The sequence below is a fragment of the Perissodus microlepis genome, chromosome 18 (assembly GCF_051167445.1).
Source record: "Perissodus microlepis isolate ML-2025 ecotype Zambia chromosome 18, ASM5116744v1, whole genome shotgun sequence".
Lineage (NCBI taxonomy): Eukaryota > Metazoa > Chordata > Actinopteri > Cichliformes > Cichlidae > Perissodus > Perissodus microlepis.
Window position 1 is genome coordinate 16466046 of NC_140478.1, and position 19759 is coordinate 16485804.

The following is a 19759-nucleotide window of genomic DNA, read 5'->3' on the forward strand; positions in this document are numbered from 1 at the left end:
CTTTGTTCTCAAGCTGGTGGTAAGAAGGTACCAGGTCAAAAGGGTGGAGTTATATAGACTCCTGGGTGTGTCCATATTTTTTGTTCACCACTATTTCATTTTGGTTGCTGTGATTATTTTGAATATATTTTGTGCACATTATTATGAGTTGAATTTCATTGAATAAATCATTTTTGTGTTTGCCGGACCAACAGAGGATATTTTTGGCAGCGTGTCAGACAAAGTCAACAAAACCCAACCTCGAACTCTCAGCGACATTTTGTTTGTTTTCCTGTAGTCGCAACATTAGGTGTTAGTTTCTCGCGTTTATGCTTATTAGTTATCTTTTGGGTCATTTCCTGTTTTATTTTATTTTATTAGATAGCTGTCTTGTGCCTTGCTTACAATTTTTTTAGTTTCTACTCCACAATAATACCATCTCTTCTCTGCTCAATCAGACTACAATGGTAAATGAGGTGTGCAGAAAAATCACTGCAAATTTAGGATTTATAAAAACCAGGAAGTCAGAAAACAAGCAGGTAACATCACTGCAGAACCATCACGCCCTGGTCACCACCTGTTCCAACTGCTCCTCCATTGTCCGCACTTGTGCTGGTTCCCTCAGCACTTCCCTAATCACCCTCTGTGTATAAATAGTCCTGTCTTCCCTTGTCTCAGTGTCTTGTGCCTCTCTCTGTGATTGAGTCACTCTGTGATCTCCTGTGTTTGTTTGTTTATTGCTTTGTTTTTTCTGTGTTCTCTATTTTGTGCTGTGTTTACGGCCTCATATATGACTTTTTTGTTTTTGTTGTTAAGTTTGCCTCCAGCGGTCCTTATTTGGACCATAACTTTTGCACTCCAGTTTGGGACAAAATGCTAATTTACACAGCAGCTAAAAGTGGCAGAAACCGCATGTCAGTGTCTGTCAGTATTGTTCCACTACAATGTTAGAAAATCATGGGTCTAATTGTCTGTTTTGGATATGCTGCACTTTGTCCTGCAGGAGTTTACTGGAGGATAGCAAACTAGACACGTGGGTGTGTGTTTGCACGTCTGGGCAGGCAAATCACATATTTGCCTGTAACTGATTGGCTCCACTGAATAGCGTTGTCAGCCAACGGGGTTCTTTCTTTCCATTTCCACATACACTGTCACTCATCCATACTGACATGCTGACAAATAATTTCTTATAGTTAGTTAGTTGTGTTTTTATAACTAAATTATCTCCTGTTTCTTGCCACAGTATTCATGCCAGGATGTCAGAAATGCCTTTAAGGCAAAGCTTCAGCTCCAGTGGCTCTGAAATGGTCACGATGGTGCAGAGACGTCTCACAATTTCTGTAACTTTCTGAAAGAGGTTTGATATTTGTGCCTCAATAATCTTTACATACCTATAATTTGTCAGCTGAACATGTGACTGGACTTTATTTGGAGCAATCTGGGTCTGTTTCAAGAGACTGTCTGTCAGTGCTGGTCATTTATCAGATGAATCATTGTCCATTGAGTGAAACTTTAATTCTATTTTCTTGTTTGTACATCATCTTGTTTACTTATGAGGTTCCATTTGGGCCAGAATCACACACATGCCAAACATGCGCTGTCTGTTGGCTGTGTGACAAAATGTTTGTGTTCTCATGAAAATTGTCCTCTCCTCTTGCAGTTGAATTCTGACCTACTGGTGGCTACATGCACCTCAGTCAGCTGTCATTTTGATGTTTTTTGCACTTTGTTTGGAGCGAATCTGTTATAGGTCTGTTAATTATCAGTTCACTATTGCTCAAAACTTCCCTTTCACCCAGGATTATTATGTACCTCATCTGACAGACTGCTGCATTACACAATAATACTAAATAGGTTCATTTTCAATGTGCTATGAAGATACTAACTCAACAAATGTAAGCAATGTCCCCCCCATTGTCACCGGAAGAAGCATAAACTCAGTTACTTAGAAAACAGATCATTTTCAAATTCAACATTTCAAATAGCTCAAATATGATCAAGCACACAAATTGTTTCTGTGCAGTTTAGCACACATTTTGCCTGCACCCTAAAGAGGTGGGAGAAGAACATCAAGCTTGAAAAACTAGAAATATAAAGGTTGGGCTCCAAGTGACGTCCATGTGATTCATTTTACATTGTTTTACTCAGACATTTGATCTGTGCAGGATTTGTTGTTGATGTTGATATTTTGGTGATTTATATACTATAAAATACAACATATTGAATGATAATAGGTTATTGAAAGACTGTGTGAGAGTACTGGACAGTTTAAACAAGTGCAGGCTAAATTGAGTAGTTAGAACTGGTGCAGGGCAGCCTGTGTGAGTAGCAGTCATTATTTTCAAATTCAGCCTGATGAAAGCAAGATTTTCCATGCAAGAAAGCAGTCATGACAGCTCATGTAACATCTCCTATACTGTAGACCTGTGGCTGTTAAAGTAGTTTTTCAGTGCAGTGTTGGACAGTAGGAGGGAAAACTCACAAACATAGGCATGACCTTCGTATCAACACAGTCAGATGACAATTTTGGAAAACCTGCAGGATGACGTCTGGTGTCAGAATAGTTTTAACAAAGCTGAAGTAAAAGCCAAAAAGTGTCACATGATTTGTCACATGTTCGGTGAACACAGAGGGTGCCCAGGGGAAGAAAATTTTAGGACAAATTGAACATCATGGAGTATGTTTACGTCATGGTCAGTCAGCTGCGTGAAGGTGCAAGAGCCCAGGCCTTTATCCCAGCGTCCCACACACAGCTGGGGCCCTAAAAGGCAAGTGAAAAACATTTTTTTACCACTATATCTTGGGTATATCAGCTGAGATTAGTGGTCACTCTCAAATTCCGCTAACTATGGCAAATACAGTATAAAATGGGATGCCAAATGACAAACAAACAGGAATGCCTTTTTGAAAATTGCCTTTTTTTGTTCAGTAAATTCAAAATGAAAACATTAAAGGTCATTTTAAATTCACTGAGAGACTCAGTAAGATGAAATCCAAGCTAATCCAGAAAAGCTGTCTCAGCAGTTCATAGTCATAGTGGATTTATGACCTGAAACTCTGGCTGGATCTGAATGAAGAACCCAAAGGACCGCACAACAAAGAAGCAAGTATCCTGGAAATATTTCTGCTTTGCCTGCATTTTTTTTTTGATAAGGAAAAAATATTTATTCCCATCCTAAAAGTGGACACATCCCTAAAGAATGCTTTCACCAAGCTTTACTTTCACATTAATCATTGTTTTGAGACTCATCCCAGAGAGTGATACAGACATACAGAGAGAAGAAGTGCTGAGCAGAGTGTAGCTAATTGTAAAATTTGTTGGCGACTAACTGAAGCAGGGGATCTCAGACAAATGGCTGTGAAGCTTTTCCATGCCTGAATCACATGCAAGGCTGTTTTTTAACTGTGTACTTTTTGTTTCGACTCAGAGGACAAAATACTTGTGTTGACACTGTAAACTTGTGTAGTTCTCCTTTTCACCTCCCTCACCTGAATCAATCAGACAATCAATACAGAGTCTGACCCATAAGCAGAATCAAGGGTGCAATCAATCAGATCTTATCAGGGTCCACCCCAGTGCAGGAGTTGCTCATCCATGATGTTTTGGGGAAGTGAAGGGGGTAAAGTACAGACTGAGGGGGAAAATATACATGCTTCAAGTAAAATATAGCATGCTATTGGCTGCACCGGACTGTGATAAAATCATATTTAAGGGTCTACTTTCTCATCACAACTGTTAGCAAGTATTGTGATTATTAGTAAACATAAAAACAGCCATTTTCAAAAAGTCTAACTGCGTTTAGATGGGAAGGAGCTCACAGTCTTTATTTTGTTGCTCACTCCCCTGCTCCTCCTCCTCCTGCTGCTCTGTTTTAGTGGATTTTGAGTGTTGGGTCCAGTGCAAAGGCCAGTGATAGGATAAACCAAGTCCACCTATTTACGAGTGGTTTAATTATTTACCCAGACATACTCGGGGAACCTTCTACTGACCCTGCTGAAGAAAAACTGAGAAATGCTGCAGAATTAGTCAAAGTAAAGCAAAGGAATCAAACACTAGATTATATTTGTAGTCAATTTGTAGAAACGTTTATAAAGTAGGACAGAACAACTCCTGATCAAGTTATATGTTCAACTTAATGCTTTGGAAATTGCTGTCCAATATGCATCTGTTGCTTGAAGCATAGACGCTGTTTCACCACAAATAAGATATGTTGAGGTTCAGCTTGGAGGAAGCAGTGAAGAGTGCCCAATAGCTCTGAAAGTTATAACAACTATTTTTTCTTAATTTAAAAATATAATATCGCTATCCTACCTCCTTTATCTGGATTTCAGATATCCAGTAAATCTATAGGTTGCTGTTCTGTTTGGAAACAAGAAAACACTTGTGTAATAACCATATGATCATTTATATTTTTATTTCTTATCAAGAGAACGACCCCACATAATAGCATATGTCAATACTTATACACATTAGATAATAAGCCCGAGTTGTTTGTTGGAGTGTGTTGTGTTCATATGGGTGGGTGGGTTGGTAGGTGTGTGGCTGTTTGTTTCCCTGCCCCACTTCTTCCTCTGAGAGAGCAGATTGGCTCTCTGAGGGGAAACTCCTCTTTACAGACTGAATACTTGCAGATACAAAATCAACTAACCTACAAACTCACCTCAACTGGTTCTAAGCTGACAAGTGTAGGACTTCACTTTTCCACACAGTTCAAGAGTCAAGTGTGTCGATTTAGACCAGAAATGAGTCACCAAAACCAGTTGTGGTGGATCCAAACTGTAAAAGCTGTAGTAGACCTCTGAGTCTTTACAGGACAGTCTTGGCCGGACATAACTTAAGTATAAATTACACTAAACAGTATTGAATAACTTGTGTCACTAGGATGTTTAATAGTTCTACCCACACACGTTTATTACTAATGCAATGAAAGGTTTCCCAAAATGGTTTTTAATCTCCACATATAGTTTTTCCAACATTAAAAGGCCCTTATAAAATTATGATATGAGAGGCTAAAAAGTTTAAAACGTTAAAAAAAAAAAGTTTAAAAGCTTCCACTATCTCTAGCATGAGAACAGGAAGCTACAAAAACTAGGCTATAATAAATAAATGTGTAAAATATTCTCATTACTACATGCATTGCTATTTGGTGTGTCGTCATGCACAAGATGCCAACCCTTAAGTGTGACGCACAACACTCCGTGGCCACCAGGTCAAAGACCTGTTTGTTTTAAATCTTCACCTTATCACACACTCCGGTTCAGTCTAACAGTCTCGCAGAAGTGACCTCACCGGGCGCAAGCTTCTCAGTATCGGGTCATCAGCCGTGATGCAGCGGGCATTGTTCAGCCGGGGCGCCCTGCTCGCCCAGCAGACATCAGCGGCCCTCGAAGGTCCGCTGGCCGCGAGGAGCGCGCCAGTGCTGCTGCGCCTGGACCGCTCCATGTCCTCCGTCACTATACCGCCGCCGGCATGCATGCTGCGACCACTGGAGGTGCCTCTTCGTTACCTGTTCGGACCGGGACCGTCGAACGTTCCTCCACGCATCTTAGCTGCAGGGTCCAGACCAATAATTGGTCACCTGCACCCAGAAATGTATGAGGTAAGTGCTTTTTGTTTGAGTTAATTTATACTGGAAATTCAAATTATTTTTTATCTGGGAAATAGGAACGGCTTTCCTAATGTGGTGAATCTGGACTAGCTCTGTAAGTTTGTGACCAGTGGATATTCTTGTTTTCCATCTTTGCTTTGACAAAGCCTAATCATAATTTTTACCACTAAAATTGCTTTATTAGATTGAAATTTTGAAATTTTTGAAGTTGTTTTTGGCACACAAATAACTCAGACCAAAAATTCTTCTCTGTCTTTTTTTCATGTTAAAATTTATTTTAAAAAAAAAACAACAACAAAAGACCAAATGCATCCTTAGGACATGAGCTTGTGCGTAATTACGCACAGCCCACCTGAGCGTCAACAGTGACCATTCCTGACAAATTAAACTTAAAATTATTTCCAATTTTCACTTCGTGTCACAGATCATGAATGACATCAAGAAAGGAATCCAGTATGCCTTTCAGACAGAGAACAACATGACTATAGCTATGAGCGGCTCCGGGCACGCGGCTATGGAGTGTGCGGTATTCAACACGGTGGAGCCCGGAGAGAGCGTGCTCATAGCCATCAACGGGATCTGGGGAGAGCGCGTTGCAGAAATTGCAGAGAGGATGGGTAAGCGTTTACGCACAGGTTTACGCACACTTAATACGTACACTACATCGATACTGATTGTTTAACTATTAGCCAATTTATGTATTTATTCAGTAGCTAACAGAGTTTTTTTTTTTTTATCTGTAGGTGCCAATGTACACAGAATGGTAAAAACGCCTGGAGGATATTTCACCAATACGGAAATTGAGCAGGTATTTAAACATATTGTTGAAAGAGAAATTATTACTATAAAATAAAATAAAAAATATCAGCCCAAGCCCATGATGCTAAAGGTGAGATTTTTAATCCTTACATATTGTTCAGGTCTTTTCTTTCTGCCCTAAATTTGATGAATATACCTAAAGCGAGTATTGTAAAATGTCAGTGTTGGTCAAATAAAGGAAAATGTTGGTTTTAGGGAATCTTGAAATTGTGAAACTGTACTTGCCAAGTGTGTGTGTTTCATGTCTGTGTGCACAAAGACACAAAAAAATACACGTCTGTCTGTATTTTTGTATGGGCCAGTGGTGACAGAGTTAAAGGTTGACCATGACACTGTCACCAGAATTGTCCTGCTGGTCTGTGAAGGATCGTGGAGGGGATCTCAAAACAGTGAAGTAGTAAAAACAAGCTTTGCAGTATTCAGTGATATTTTGTGCACAATAGGAAAAAAAAAACTAGAGAGGTCAGAGGGTGAATTTAGACATGGTGCCTTGACACCAGTACAAGATTTAAAATAGGGTGGTTAGCACTGTTGCCCCACAGAAAAAAGGTTCCTGGTTTAAATCCTGGCTGGGGTGCATGTTGCATGTTCTCCTGGGTATTCTGGGATCCTCCTGCAGTCCAAAGACATCCATGTTAGGTTAACTGGTGACTCTACACTGGCCATAAATATATGAGGTATTTGTTATAATGAATAGTTAAAGTGTAACTTTCAGTTCAAAGCACTTTGAGTGGCCAGTAGGACTAGAAAAACTCTAAATAATGGAAAATATGTTACATTTACACCTGCAAGCACGCCACCCATGATTATTAAAATCTATTTATTCTGCCCTAAGTGAGATTAGAACAGAGACCAAGACCAAAATAGGCCTGGAGGGCGTCATAAGATAATAAAGGCACCTGAGCTGCCATTTCAGAGAGTGTGTGAACACATGTGCAGGTCCCACGCACTCGTGTCACTACTGTGAACAAACAGACTAGTTTGCAATAAGCACATTTTGTGTTCAAAGTTTTAATTAATGTTAAATGAATATTGTTAATATTCATTGTTATGGTATTATATAATATATGGTAGTTATTGAGATTTTTTAATCATATAGCAGTGATGAGTGTGGTTATATGAGTGTGGTATGGTTATACAGAGTTGGTTATACAGAGTTGTATAAGTAATCCTAGCATTTCATGGTTCTTACCATAGTCACTTTCAATAAAATATATTCAAATCATTATGGCTGTTAGTGTCTTCATGCCTTAGATAAATCAGGGCATGATATTATGTGATAGTAGATGTTTTTTCTACAAAAAAGGGTGCTATAAAACTTCTGAAACATTAACTAAGGTTTAATCATCTATTTATTTATGTCAGACAGGCTATCGATACATCCTAAATAGAGCTGTACTTTAAAATGTTGTATATTATGAGGGAAAGCATGGCGTGGCTGAAACAAATCTGTGAAGGCATGAAATTTGAACAGTATGTAAGGGTTAAGTTGGGTAAATCACTAAGATTCACTTCCACCATGCACCCATGATTAAATTTGCCTTGACGTCTCGCCGTAGGCCATAAAAAAGCACAAGCCTGTCCTGTTTTTCCTCACACACGGGGAGTCCTCTGCTGGTCTGTGTCACCCTGTTGATGGCATTGGAGACATCTGCAGAAAGTGAGCCTTCTACCACATCAGTCTAAAACAGCACATAACAGAATATAGTGTCATATTTCTCACTGCTCGTTGTTACATCTCGCGCAGACATGACTGCCTCTTCCTGGTCGACACAGTTGCTTCACTCGGTGCGGCACCAATCTTTATGGACAAGCAAAGTAAGGCGGTGATGAAAGATCAACTTCCTCTCCTACCATCAGACGCGCCTGTGTGGGATTTAATCCATCTTTTATTGTGTTTCCAGATATCGATATCCTCTACTCTGGTTCTCAAAAGGCTCTGAATGCACCTCCTGGTACAGCACCCATCTCTTTTAATGACAGAGCATGGTAAGGAGGGAGACGGTGGAGTGGTTATGCATGCATCTTATCCTAAATTGTTACAAATATTTAAAATAAAAAACACACAAAAAAAGCAAAAAGTAGTTCAGGCAATGCTATCTCCTCTGCACAGCCACAAGATGTTTAACAGGAAAACAAAACCAGTCTCCTACCTCTTTGATATGACACATCTGTCCAACTACTGGGGCTGCGATGGCAAACCAGCAAGGGTGTAAGTCCACAGCAGATAACTGATTACAAGCTGATTGCTGGTAGTTCCAAAAACCCTCTAAACTTTAGTTTAACGTTAAATGTTGCAGGAAAACTCCTAGAATGAGAAAAAAATAATAATTTTTCAAAAATATTATTCAAGCTACTAAACCTTGAATTGTAAAAGTGTCATTGTGTCATGTGGTTTTTAGATACCACCACACCGGTCCAGTGTCTGGATTCTTCGCCCTGAGAGAGAGTCTGGCCATTCTTGCTGAGAGGGTAAAGGGATATTTCCCAACTTCTTCAGTCACATTTCTGAACAAAAAATCTGTAATTTCTAGATACTGTTATTCTTTGTATACAATGCAGATTTCCAAAAAGGTTTTGGAAACTATGCAAAGTGCAAATAAAAACAGAATGCAATGATTTACAGTATCATAAAGCCATTTTTCATTCACAGAACACAGAAAACATATCAAGTGTTTAAACTGACAAAATGGACCATTTTAAGAAAAGAGGGTAATTTTTTAATTTGATGGCAGCAACATGTCTCAACAAAATTGGGATAGGGTACTGTTTATCACTGTGTAGCATCCCTTCTTTTAAAAGCCGCCTATAAGCGTCTGACAACTAAAGAGACCAAGAGGAATGCTGTCCCATTTTTGTCTGATGTCATATTCTAGCTCCTCGACCATCCTGGCTCTTCTTTGTCATGTCTTTTGTTTCATGATGTTTAGTCACAAGTCTGGACTGCAGGGCTCTGCTACTATGAAGCCATGGGAACATATGTTGCTCTCTAAGATGCTCTTTTTATACCCAATCATGTTACTGATCTGTTGGCAATTAATGCACAGTGCCACAGCTTTTTGAGAACTGAGGTTGTGAGTTGTCTTTTGAAATGATCTAACTGAAAAGTATGTTATACAGTCAGTATTTTAGTGAGTGAACTGCCTTCTCTTTTATGTTTGTGCTAACTAATGGAGTAAATTATGTGAGGCAAAATGTGCATGCTTCCTTTGGTAGTTATATGATCTTTTAGACTCCAGGCATCTGAGTGATCCCAGTCAAACAAAATAAATGTTATCATCCTTGTCTGTTTAGTAACCTCTGAGTTGGTATTACTGACAGGAACACTATCAATGATCAATTCCCTACCCTTTTAGGTAATTATTTCTAAACACAATAAATCTTTGTCTCCCTCTAGGGGCTGGAGGAGTCCTGGAAGAAGCACAAGGAGGTAGCAGCCTACCTGTACAGAGGACTGGAGGATCTGGGCCTCAAGCTATTCGTCCCTGAAAGAGTGAGACAGAAATGCAAGAAAATAGCATCGTGGTGCCATGAAAACATAGATACACAAAGAGAATAAAGGGGATATTTACATGAAACAAAATAACAAAGACAAACAAAACAACACTGTACAACTTAACTTTATATTTGTCTTGCTTTTAAACTCACTGGAGCAGTTTTCCTCCCTTGTGTTGTGACGAAAGCCATTTTTTATATGTGTCCTGCAGGATTTGAGGCTTCCCTCCATCACCACCATTGCTATCCCTGAAGGCTACGACTGGAGGGAGATGCTGACATATATCATGAAACATCACCACATGGAGATGACAGGAGGACTGGGCCCTTCCATTGGCATGGTGAGTTAATTTTACAGTCATTATTGGTGGCAACTAATTCTGATGTGTAGTAGTAGTTTCAGGACGTTCTAGCTTTTCAGCTTCCTGTCCTGTTGTCCTTTTCTCTTAAATTAACATGCATATCTTGTCTTGAATCAAACTAATCCAGACAAACAAAGATATAATGTTTAAGGACCATTTCCAGGTACTGTGTGACAGGTTTAATTACAATGGCTTTTTAACAACAGCAAAGTCATCACTTTGGTGTCTGAGCAGCTTTCTGAATCATCCTGCTGAATTGCTGCAGAGTATACTCATGTAATTTGCTTTCCATCTCTCATTTAATTAGGTGATGAGGATTGGATTGATGGGATACAACTGTGAGAAGACTAATGCTGACATGGCACTGCACGCCCTGGCGGAGGCTCTGAAAAACTGCAAAAAGAGCAAGCCTTAAGAGCCTATAATCCTAAACCACTGACTATGTACTAATTCATTAGGGAATTTAAAGAAAAGAACATTCAGTGTGAAGGACAGTTGGAACTGTGCATACATTTTGGGAATGCTTTTATGACTACAGGGATTTTAGAAAAACACAGTTTTTTCTTGTATAAGTAGGCTAATGATGAAATAAATAAACAGATATTATTGGGCACATGGTGAGTGCACTGAAAATGTCAATAAAGTGAGCTTTATTTTATCAAACACCTGTTCTGCATGGTATGCTCTGGAGAGAAGAGGAATGAAAGCTGGACTGGTGTGACAGAGGAGGACGCTAGGGACAGGATGAGGTGGAGGCAAATGATCCGTTGTGGCGACCCCTAAAGGGAGCAGACGAAAGAAGAAAAAGAAGGGAGTACTTCTCTGTGCATACTACGTTTCCCAGGATGCCTTGCGTAAATCTACATCATTCTGCGTCAACACCGCGATGTGCGTGGAGTGACGTTTCTGTAGTACTGGCTAAGTTTGGCTGTTCCGAAACCGACTGTAGCCTCCTTAATTAATGGCCTGTCCTGTCAATAACACGGGTAGGTTATTTTTTATTTTTATTTTAAATTGAAAACAACAACAACAACATTTTAACAGTTTAATACTGGTAGTATTATTATCAATCGTCATCAGCTCCTGTAAGCACAAGCTAACTGTGCTGACTTTTAATGTTACTTATAAAGGCTCAGACGTTTTTAAGTGTAGTATTTTTGCTTTCGTGTCATTCGAACTCTCTTTGCACTTTAACTCAAGCCAACTGCACAGTTATTTTTCTATCTTTAACTTTACCAAGCTAACTTCAAAGTTAGCCTCGTTAACAGTAAACAAACTTCCACCGGAAGGACCGAGCTGCTCTTGTGACGGTCCTGTGAGGACAAGTCCTCAGTTTTATCTTTCATATCAACAGCGTTTAGATTTAGGGTTTCGATTTACATGAGAGGTTGTTGTAAAACGAAGACCTTCGTTTGCAGCAACATTACGCCACCTAGTGCAGGGCTCTAGACTTTTTTCTTAGGTGCACCAGCACAAATGTTAGGTGCACCCAAATTTTTCAACCGCATCGCTTAACCCCACAGTTTTACATGTTCACTTTTTCTGTCCATACAGACAATATTGATGTGTAAATTCTTTATTTGGAGCACCAGAAAGATCAGTTACTGAAAAAGTGCTTGTGCTTAAGTGCTTTGGCACTCTTTGGCAATATTGTAGGCAATGTCAAACGTAATCATCATCTCGGACTCCTCTGAAGGCCTGTTTGCTGCTGCCTGCTGCAAAAAGGCATGGGGAGAGGGGACACTTGGGTAGTGCATTTATCACATCATATAATGTGCGTTTTTAGCGTTTCGATTTGGAACGTATTAGCAGGACTGCCATGGTCTTTCCAAACTCATGACAGTAAATGCAGTTCATCATGTTGTCAGCTTTACTGTATCTTAGCCAGGGAAACAGGTCAAACCACTCTCTTTGAAATACACTACATATACACTTTCCCCCTTTTACTTTCAGTGGGGTCTGGCTCGGAGTCGATCGTATGTGGCTCACTATCTGATGCCGTCTCCAGACCAGTGTTAGGCATAACCTGAGAGGTTGATGGTTCCGTGTCAGAGCACTGGCTGTGAATTTCAGATGGATCAGGCCTTAACTTAATAAAAAAGTTATAAATCGTTCTTTTCTCATTACCCACAGCTACATCCACAGCCTAGGCTACTTACTAGGACTGGGTATTGTCAATGATTTATATAATCAGTACGATTCGATTCAGTTTTGACTCTGACTGGTTTAGACCACGATATGGGCAAAATGTGTGTCTGACCACACAGAGACTTTCACAGTTTAGGAGACTTTTTTTTCTTTTTTTATTTGAACGGCTGGTCGCACCGGTTGTACCTAGGATTTTTTTTTTAGTTGCACCATTGAGAAATTAGGTCGCATGTGCAACCAAATTGGTCGCACTCTAGAGCCCTGAGCATCCAAAATTGTTTCAGTTATCTCTCTCTTTTTCTTCCTGTGGGACACCACTTCTGCCTTCTTGCCCTCCATCATTAAACCAAATGAGCCGGTCATGCAGGGCTTTGGTTTGACCAGCGATGTAGCATATTCAGAGAAGATTCATCATGCACTTTCAAAGTCTTGTCACAGGACAGCGCAACTGTAGTGTAGGATGCAGTGTGATTTATTTATTTTTTTTATTATTATTATTTTTGAATGCTCGTTCCTCCTGGATGGAAATATACAAATGTGTTTTAAAAGCTAATAAGGCTCCCTGACTGCATTAGTGCCCTTTTATTTTCTATGACAACAGCAAAGCATTGGACAAAGAGGTGGATTTTTTTTGTTTTGTTTTGTTTTTTTTTTACTAAAATTTCAGCTTCAAGAACCAACTCCTACATATAAGATTCAGTAACAGAAATCCCACAAGAAACTACTAAGGAACAGTGAGGCATAAACCCTTTACGAGAGCAGCTCCCAAATGTGGGTCACTGCTCGACCTGGATACCTCACTGTGACCTGACCTGCAGGTCTGGAGGCAAGCACTTTCACAGGAGTGGCTGAACGAGGCCAAAGAGAATTACGCAGCAGAGCTGATCTTTAGTGCGCTGAGACGCAGCAGTGCAGCAAAGATGTGAAATAACTTTGAGGTCCTGCACACAGCTGAACGGTAAATATTTTGCAGTTTAGATCCGAGTGCTGACCATGTGTGCACAATCAAGCATGCGCTGATTAATGCATGTGGAGTTCTTTGCTCTAATGTGAGACTAAATGAATACAGAACATTCGAATCAAGATCTGTATTCAGTGCATCATTACGGCCCTATTGTTGATTACTATTGATTACATTGTTGATTACTAGCTCAGACACTGGGTTTGTTTTCGGTCATTATCTTGCTGTAGGATGAATCCCTGACCAACTAGGCACATACCAAAGGGCACTGCAGAATGCTGTGGTAGCTGTTTGGGTTCAGGGTGCCTCTTACTCTGTACAAGTCATCGACCTTGGATCCAACAAAACACCCCAGACCATCACACTTCCTCCTCCATGTTTGACAGTTGATGCCACACACTGTGGAACCATCCTTTTGCCTACTCGAAGCTGTACAAAGATCCTGCGTGATGAAGCAAAGGTTCCAAATTTTGATTCATCAGTCCAAAATACCTTGTTCCAGTCTTCAGTACTCCAATAGCGGTATTTCATGGCCCAGGCAAGCCCCTTTGTTTTATTCTGGCATCTTAGCAATGGCTTTCTTGCTGCAACTCGTTCTCTCAAACCTGCAGTTCAAATTCATAATGGTTGTGAACAACAGGGTTGGGACCAGAGTAGATGAACTGGATGGACAACCAACTTTGTCAAGTCAGCATTTGGTTTAAGTCACTTTGCTATGTCATTACAAAACAACATCATACAGACTGTGTCCAGTAAACTAAAATCAACACTAATACCCGTTAAATGTAAATTTTAAAGGGTACTTGCAAAAGTCAGTCTTATAAAAGTGTCCACCTTTACAACAAATTCAAAGAAAAAAAAAGTTGCCTTAAACCACAATTATGAACCGGTATGCACGATTGCAGCTATACACACATATGGAAGGAGACACTACATAAATATTTGTCTCAGATTGCAAAGGCAAATCACAAGAAAAACAGAAAAGATATCACTCTGGGTGCAGAAGTGGACCCATGAGGCACGTGTGCTGCATTTTCTGCACGTTTTTAAATGGTGCCGTTGAAGTCCACCAAGTGAACAGGTGAAAAAACACAGAGCTGGTAAAACATAAGATCAGCTGTGAAACTATATAAGGGACTGGTAAATTTTAGAAACCAGAGAGACAAGTGGAGAAGAACCAAAGGTGTTTTAGTTGGAACACTGAGGGCAGCTAAACAGGTTCTTCAGTTCACTTAACGGAGTCTGTAGCATGGGTGTGAAGATACATTTAATTCTATTGTTTAGGAGAAGCACTAACTCTAGCTGTGTTTTCAAATTGACGTTGCTTTAAAATAACATGTTAAATGCCTGTTGCGTTGCCTTATTTTTCTCGCACCTCTAAGGGAGGACCTAAGACACCAAGCAAGAATAATAAGAGAGGGCGTGTAGGTAAATAAAGTGATTTCGTTCAGAGACTGGTTTAACATTCATTTCTCAGAATGGGCACTGCCTACCCCAGCCACCACTTCTTGCCTGTAATGGAAAAATAGTGAATTTCTCTTGATGTCTTTACTGTTTCGCTCTCGTAGCGTGCAGCTTAGTTGACTTTCTTCCACGCTCAGCCCTTTCCCTATGATGATACACCTCAGCTGCACTTTTAGAAGAAGATGACCTTCAAGGCTTTCTGTCCACAAAACCAGTAGGATGTCGTTTAGCTTGTTGAAAGGACATATTTTATCAAATTCCATGACCTGTTTTCTTTTTCTTTTTTTCTCCACTAAATCCTACTGAGTAGTTTGGGTACTTAAACCTGACCAGACTCACACTGCAAACTCAAAGGAAAAATGGAACTTAAACCAGAAAGCTCCTCTATGCTTTGGCTCAGGAATTGACCATCTCCACATTGAAGTGTCCCTGTGTGACACGTGAATGGCTCATATTGTAAGGTTCTTCGAGGTTTTAGTGAGATTGGAAATTTCCATTTACCATCTTGTTTGACTCGCCTCTACTTTATCCAGAATGCCAATGAAAGGGACCAGATTATGTTCTCATATTGTGTTATTCATAAATGCAGCTTCACTTATTTCCAAATCATCAAAACCTTTTTTGCAGTTTATTTTACTTGATTGAGAGGTAGTGTTTTAAAATGAATATTTATATTATTGGATCACATCACATTGTTCAATTCCTCAAATTGAAATAGCCAGTAATGGTGAAGTTTATCTTGTGATAAACTATGAGACTTTTGATTTGGTAATGTGGTACTGGAAAGTATCGTTAGTTTAAAGAAAAAAAACTTTTTTTTCCCACCAGGAATATTGCTTTCAGATAATTAACAGCACTATGTATGCTACCTTACTGCCACGCTTTCATTCCCTGTTGTGTAATTTCAATAGAACATGCATGTTTCTGCATGATAATTGTTGCTTAGCTGGTTTCAGGTTGTTTTGTAAGTAATGTTCCTCCAGCAGTATTGTGTTGTCCATGGATTCTTCCACTGGTTTCACCTGGTTGTAAATACCCTAAGGTATCAGAAGATGGTGGTAAACTTTAATTCTCAAAGCTCAAATAAAGAGGGGTTATAACATCTAAAAACAACATGGCTGAACATCACAAAGAAAATGGGAAACGGTGAGTTTATGGAAAAAGCAGCTTTGCTGTAATGCCAGAGATTTGTAGTGCGCTCGAGTCACCATGAAGAGTTCCACTATGCAGCGGATATTCCCCTTCGCAAACTGGCACATTTGTACTCCAGTCATTTTCCTTAAAATCATCATTTTATTATTACAGTTTAAAAAGCTGTGACATTGTAAAGAGTTGGAAAATAAGGGTTACAGTTGATAAAATAATTAACAGATGTCTCCTCCTTCCTATGCGGTGACTACAATAATTTTTCTTACAGTGCATCCAGAAAGTATACAGCACTTCACTTATTCTACATTTTATCAAGTTACAGCCTACTTTTGGGGAGTTTCTCCAATTATTCTTTGCAAAACCTCTCAGGCTCTCTCTCTCTCTCTCTCTCTCTCTCTATATATATATATATATATATATATATATATATGGAGATATATATGGAGATATATAGATAGATAGTTTTGTTTTCTTTACCCAGTCATGTTTGTTGGCGGTTTGCTTGGAGACAATGCATGCCATGTACATCATGCTTCCTAAAATTGATTAAGAGTAATTTGTGGATATTATCAGTCTCAGTAAATCTTAATTTGTTTTTAATGCTTTGTTCCACTGCATTGAATGACGTGACAAATTTAGCTCATCTTTTTTTGCTTGGGAACATTTCTCTCTGGTAAAGTCTGCCTGTCCAAGTATCTGGCTCTCTATTATACCCATTTCTCTAAATGTGACATATTTTCCTGGGATTTAGCCTCAGACTTCTTTTTCTGGCTACAAAATCTCCACATTTGTTGAAACTGGCCAAAAAGCTCCTTTTTAAAAGCCATTTTGGATGGAAGCAACTGTTTGGCATGTAGTGTTGTGTTTTCCTTCTTCTGGTTCCCTAAAAATAGATGTATGCAAGTTTGAACGTTCCTGTCGGAGGTTTTTTCCCTGCCTCTAAATGGTCTTTGAGTCTGCACGTAGTTAAACAAAGAGTGTGGGTTATTTTACTTAACAAAGTGTGTGCAGTTTGCTTTTATCTCTGTCCATCTGATAAACAAAAACGTGTTCTGTGCTTGACTTTCTGACTGTTTTTTTTTAAGTAATAAGAAAAAATTCTAGTGGAAGTTTAAAGAGTTTAAAAATCCTAATCTTTTTGATTAAAGAGAGCTTCTGTTAAATATATTTGGTATTGAACATTATCATGCCATGATAATGCCATGACAATAAAGACATTTTTCTTTTAACTGAAGATGGTTCAGATTTTAAGTCTATCTGCCCAAGGAGCAAATCAAACAAATCCATTCTAAATCCTTCAGAAAATGATTCTGTTACATGATGAAGCTTCTTTTTTCTTTTCTTTTTTTATAGTAATGCTGCATAATTTGTTTGTTTGTGTCTTGTGCTTTATCTTTTTAACCATCAGTGGAGCTGAACCCCACCCTCCTCCCTCTGGAATGGCTTCTGGGCACCTGGGAGTGTGATGATCCAGGAGAGGGCTCCTTCCCCACCATAAAACCTTTCCGTTACACAGAGACGCTGCATTTCAGTCATGTAGGACAACCAGTCATCAACTTCATGTAGGTTATATGAAGAAGTGGCAAATCAAGTAATAACAGATATTTATAGATTGGAACATTTAGTCAATATAACTGCAAGATCACTGGCTGTTCTGCACGTCAGAATATCTTACGAGTGAACTGTGTGACTTTGAGTTCAGTGTTTCAAGAGAACAGACTCATAAATTATGCTTAAGTTTAACATGCTGGAAAATGTCTTTTGTGTAAGTGTTAAGTTTGTGTATTTCATTTAAATTCAACTGGAATAAAATTAATAAAATCTGCCGATAACGAGAGCTCGTCACCGGACGTCACATGATCTCCCACTGATGTGGTGTTTTACAGGTTCAATGCATTTCATGCCGAGTCTAAGAAGCCCCTGCACAGAGAGTGCGGGTTTGTTCGAATGCAGCCGGGGACTAACAGAGTGGCCTTCATCATTGCACAGAACTCAGGTGAAATTCACGTCATTGTATTCACCATTTTTTTTTTCATCAGATTGGACTCTGGATCAGTTGTAAAGGTCATGTGATGTGATGAGTTCCGATGTACCTTTTGTAAATGTGCATCAGCCTCGCTCGTCATCACCAGTAACCACCCCACAAGCCTGTAGGACCTACAGCCTGATGGGGTGTTGTCGTCACAGGATTTTGAAACTGATACCATTGATGTGTCCACCAGGAGGCTGAGGGGTAACACTGGTCTCAGCACTCGTGGCCACCAGTATTTTTAAATGAAGGTGAACTGACAAAATGTTTAAAAATGTTATTACAGTGCTGGTAATTTTCTTTGTTTGCTCTGCATAACCTCTTTAGGGGACCAAAAGTGTCTCTCAGTGCAAAAAACAACACAATGTCTGGATTATGTTTGGCTGGCTTTTCCTGGTATTCAGGCTTACAGGGCTGAGTAAATGTGTTTTACTCATCTGTGTTTTCCTGCTATGACATTCAATAACCACAGGAAAGAAAACTATTTCAAACAGTATTTTTTTAAAGCTTACTGCAGTGATAAAAAGCTTTTATTAGATCACATTTGTGGCAAATTAATTATTTTTTTCCAGTGATTTACCCTCCTTTCAATACCCACACAATACCCCTTGTGTCGTCTGCTGCAGGTCTGGTGGAAATCGAGGAGGGAGAGCTGACAGGGCAGCAGCTGAGCCTGCAGTCCCAGAAACTAGCCCGAACCTCTTTTGCAAAAGAGCCTTACGTAAAGCAGGTAAAGCTAATCCCGAGTCTGCAAGACGCACTCACTGAGCTGCAGAAATAAAAGGATTAAATATGACACTTGGCCATCAAACCTCTTGTGATCAATAAAATGACTCCTGCTCGCTTTTCCCTCTTCTTTTAGATTTGCAGAGTGTTTCAGCTCCGGTCTGACGGGAAGCTGGAGCAGACAGTTTCTATGGCAACAGACAACCAGCCCCTGATGCAGCACTTGCGCATCACCTACCGTCGATCGTCTTGAGCAAGCAGGAGGGCTTCTCATGCACTGAAATAAGTTTCCAGATATATAAATATATCTGGAAACACTCGATCAAGAATTCCAGCTGTGTAAGGGAAACATAAACAAATCTACAGAGATATACCTCTATACTGTTATGTGGTAAAAGGCTGTGGTATAACCTGTTGAACTGAAATAATCAAACTTAATCTTAACCACTAGTTAAACATCACAGACAATATCAGGATGTTCATGGTGTATATTTAATCTGTAAAGCTATTTAAATGTGAAGATAATAGAAGTACTATATGTGACTGTCACTGCACTATCATAAAATTGTAAGCTAAAGCAGCTGGAGACATTGCACTGTCCTTTGAATGTGGGCTTCAGGGGTTTTTTCTTTTACTGAGTGGCACTATGTAGAAAACAAAATGACTATTTAAGGCCACTGTTTTCACATATGTGCTCACAGACATCCATGTCTGCGAGGGGGCAGCTTCACTGTTCGTGTGCTGGATAAATTAAATTACTCATTTTGTCTTTGCTTGTTTGAGTCTATTAATGAGTTTCTGTCCTGATGGATGATACAAATCTGATTAGCCTGTGTTAATGCACTGCAACACACAACATCGGCGCTGGAAACACGAGAAGACACTGCAGGCTGACACACGATGACGGTTACAGCCATGGTTTTTAAATAGAAAGCGCCATATAATGTAAACACAGAGCTGAGATTGTGGAGCACCTTGAGGAACAGTTAAAGCTCTGATGTCTTTAGTTGCATGATAT

General features: G+C 39.5%; 2 protein-coding genes across 2 annotated transcripts; both read left to right on the forward strand.

Moving 5' to 3' along the window:
• The first annotated feature begins 4538 nt into the window (after positions 1 to 4538).
• On the forward strand, positions 4539 to 10892 carry agxtb (alanine--glyoxylate and serine--pyruvate aminotransferase b). The gene is made up of 11 exons (XM_084913300.1): positions 4539 to 5579; positions 6013 to 6205; positions 6332 to 6396; positions 7967 to 8067; positions 8155 to 8225; positions 8312 to 8396; positions 8521 to 8619; positions 8810 to 8879; positions 9805 to 9900; positions 10115 to 10243; positions 10572 to 10892. Exons 1-11 carry the CDS (start codon positions 5307 to 5309, stop codon positions 10677 to 10679), a joined length of 1290 nt encoding a protein of 429 aa, XP_084769426.1. The 5' UTR covers positions 4539 to 5306; the 3' UTR covers positions 10680 to 10892.
• Positions 10893 to 11116: 224 nt separating this feature from the next.
• On the forward strand, positions 11117 to 19510 carry thap4 (THAP domain containing 4). Its single transcript, XM_084913303.1, has 5 exons — positions 11117 to 11250; positions 17395 to 17548; positions 17873 to 17982; positions 18642 to 18745; positions 18878 to 19510. The coding sequence occupies exons 1-5, from the start codon at positions 11226 to 11228 to the stop codon at positions 18992 to 18994; spliced, it is 510 nt and encodes a 169-aa protein (XP_084769429.1). The 5' UTR covers positions 11117 to 11225; the 3' UTR covers positions 18995 to 19510.
• Positions 19511 to 19759: the final 249 nt, after the last annotated feature.

What these genes read in the sequence shown, in the direction of transcription:
- agxtb (XM_084913300.1), top strand. Translation starts at nt 5,307, where the DNA reads ATGCAGCGGGCATTGTTCAGCCGGGGCGCCCTGCTCGCCCAGCAGACA. An exon ending in ATTGGAGACATCTGCAGAAA is followed by an intron (nt 8,068 to 8,154) that starts GTGAGCCTTCTA and finishes CATCTCGCGCAG; the next exon opens with ACATGACTGCCTCTTCCTGG. An exon ending in GATGGCAAACCAGCAAGGGT is followed by an intron (nt 8,620 to 8,809) that starts GTAAGTCCACAG and finishes TGTGGTTTTTAG; the next exon opens with ATACCACCACACCGGTCCAG.
- thap4 (XM_084913303.1), top strand. Translation starts at nt 11,226, where the DNA reads ATGGCCTGTCCTGTCAATAACACGG. An exon ending in CAACCAGTCATCAACTTCAT is followed by an intron (nt 17,549 to 17,872) that starts GTAGGTTATATG and finishes GGTGTTTTACAG; the next exon opens with GTTCAATGCATTTCATGCCG. An exon ending in CATCATTGCACAGAACTCAG is followed by an intron (nt 17,983 to 18,641) that starts GTGAAATTCACG and finishes CGTCTGCTGCAG; the next exon opens with GTCTGGTGGAAATCGAGGAG.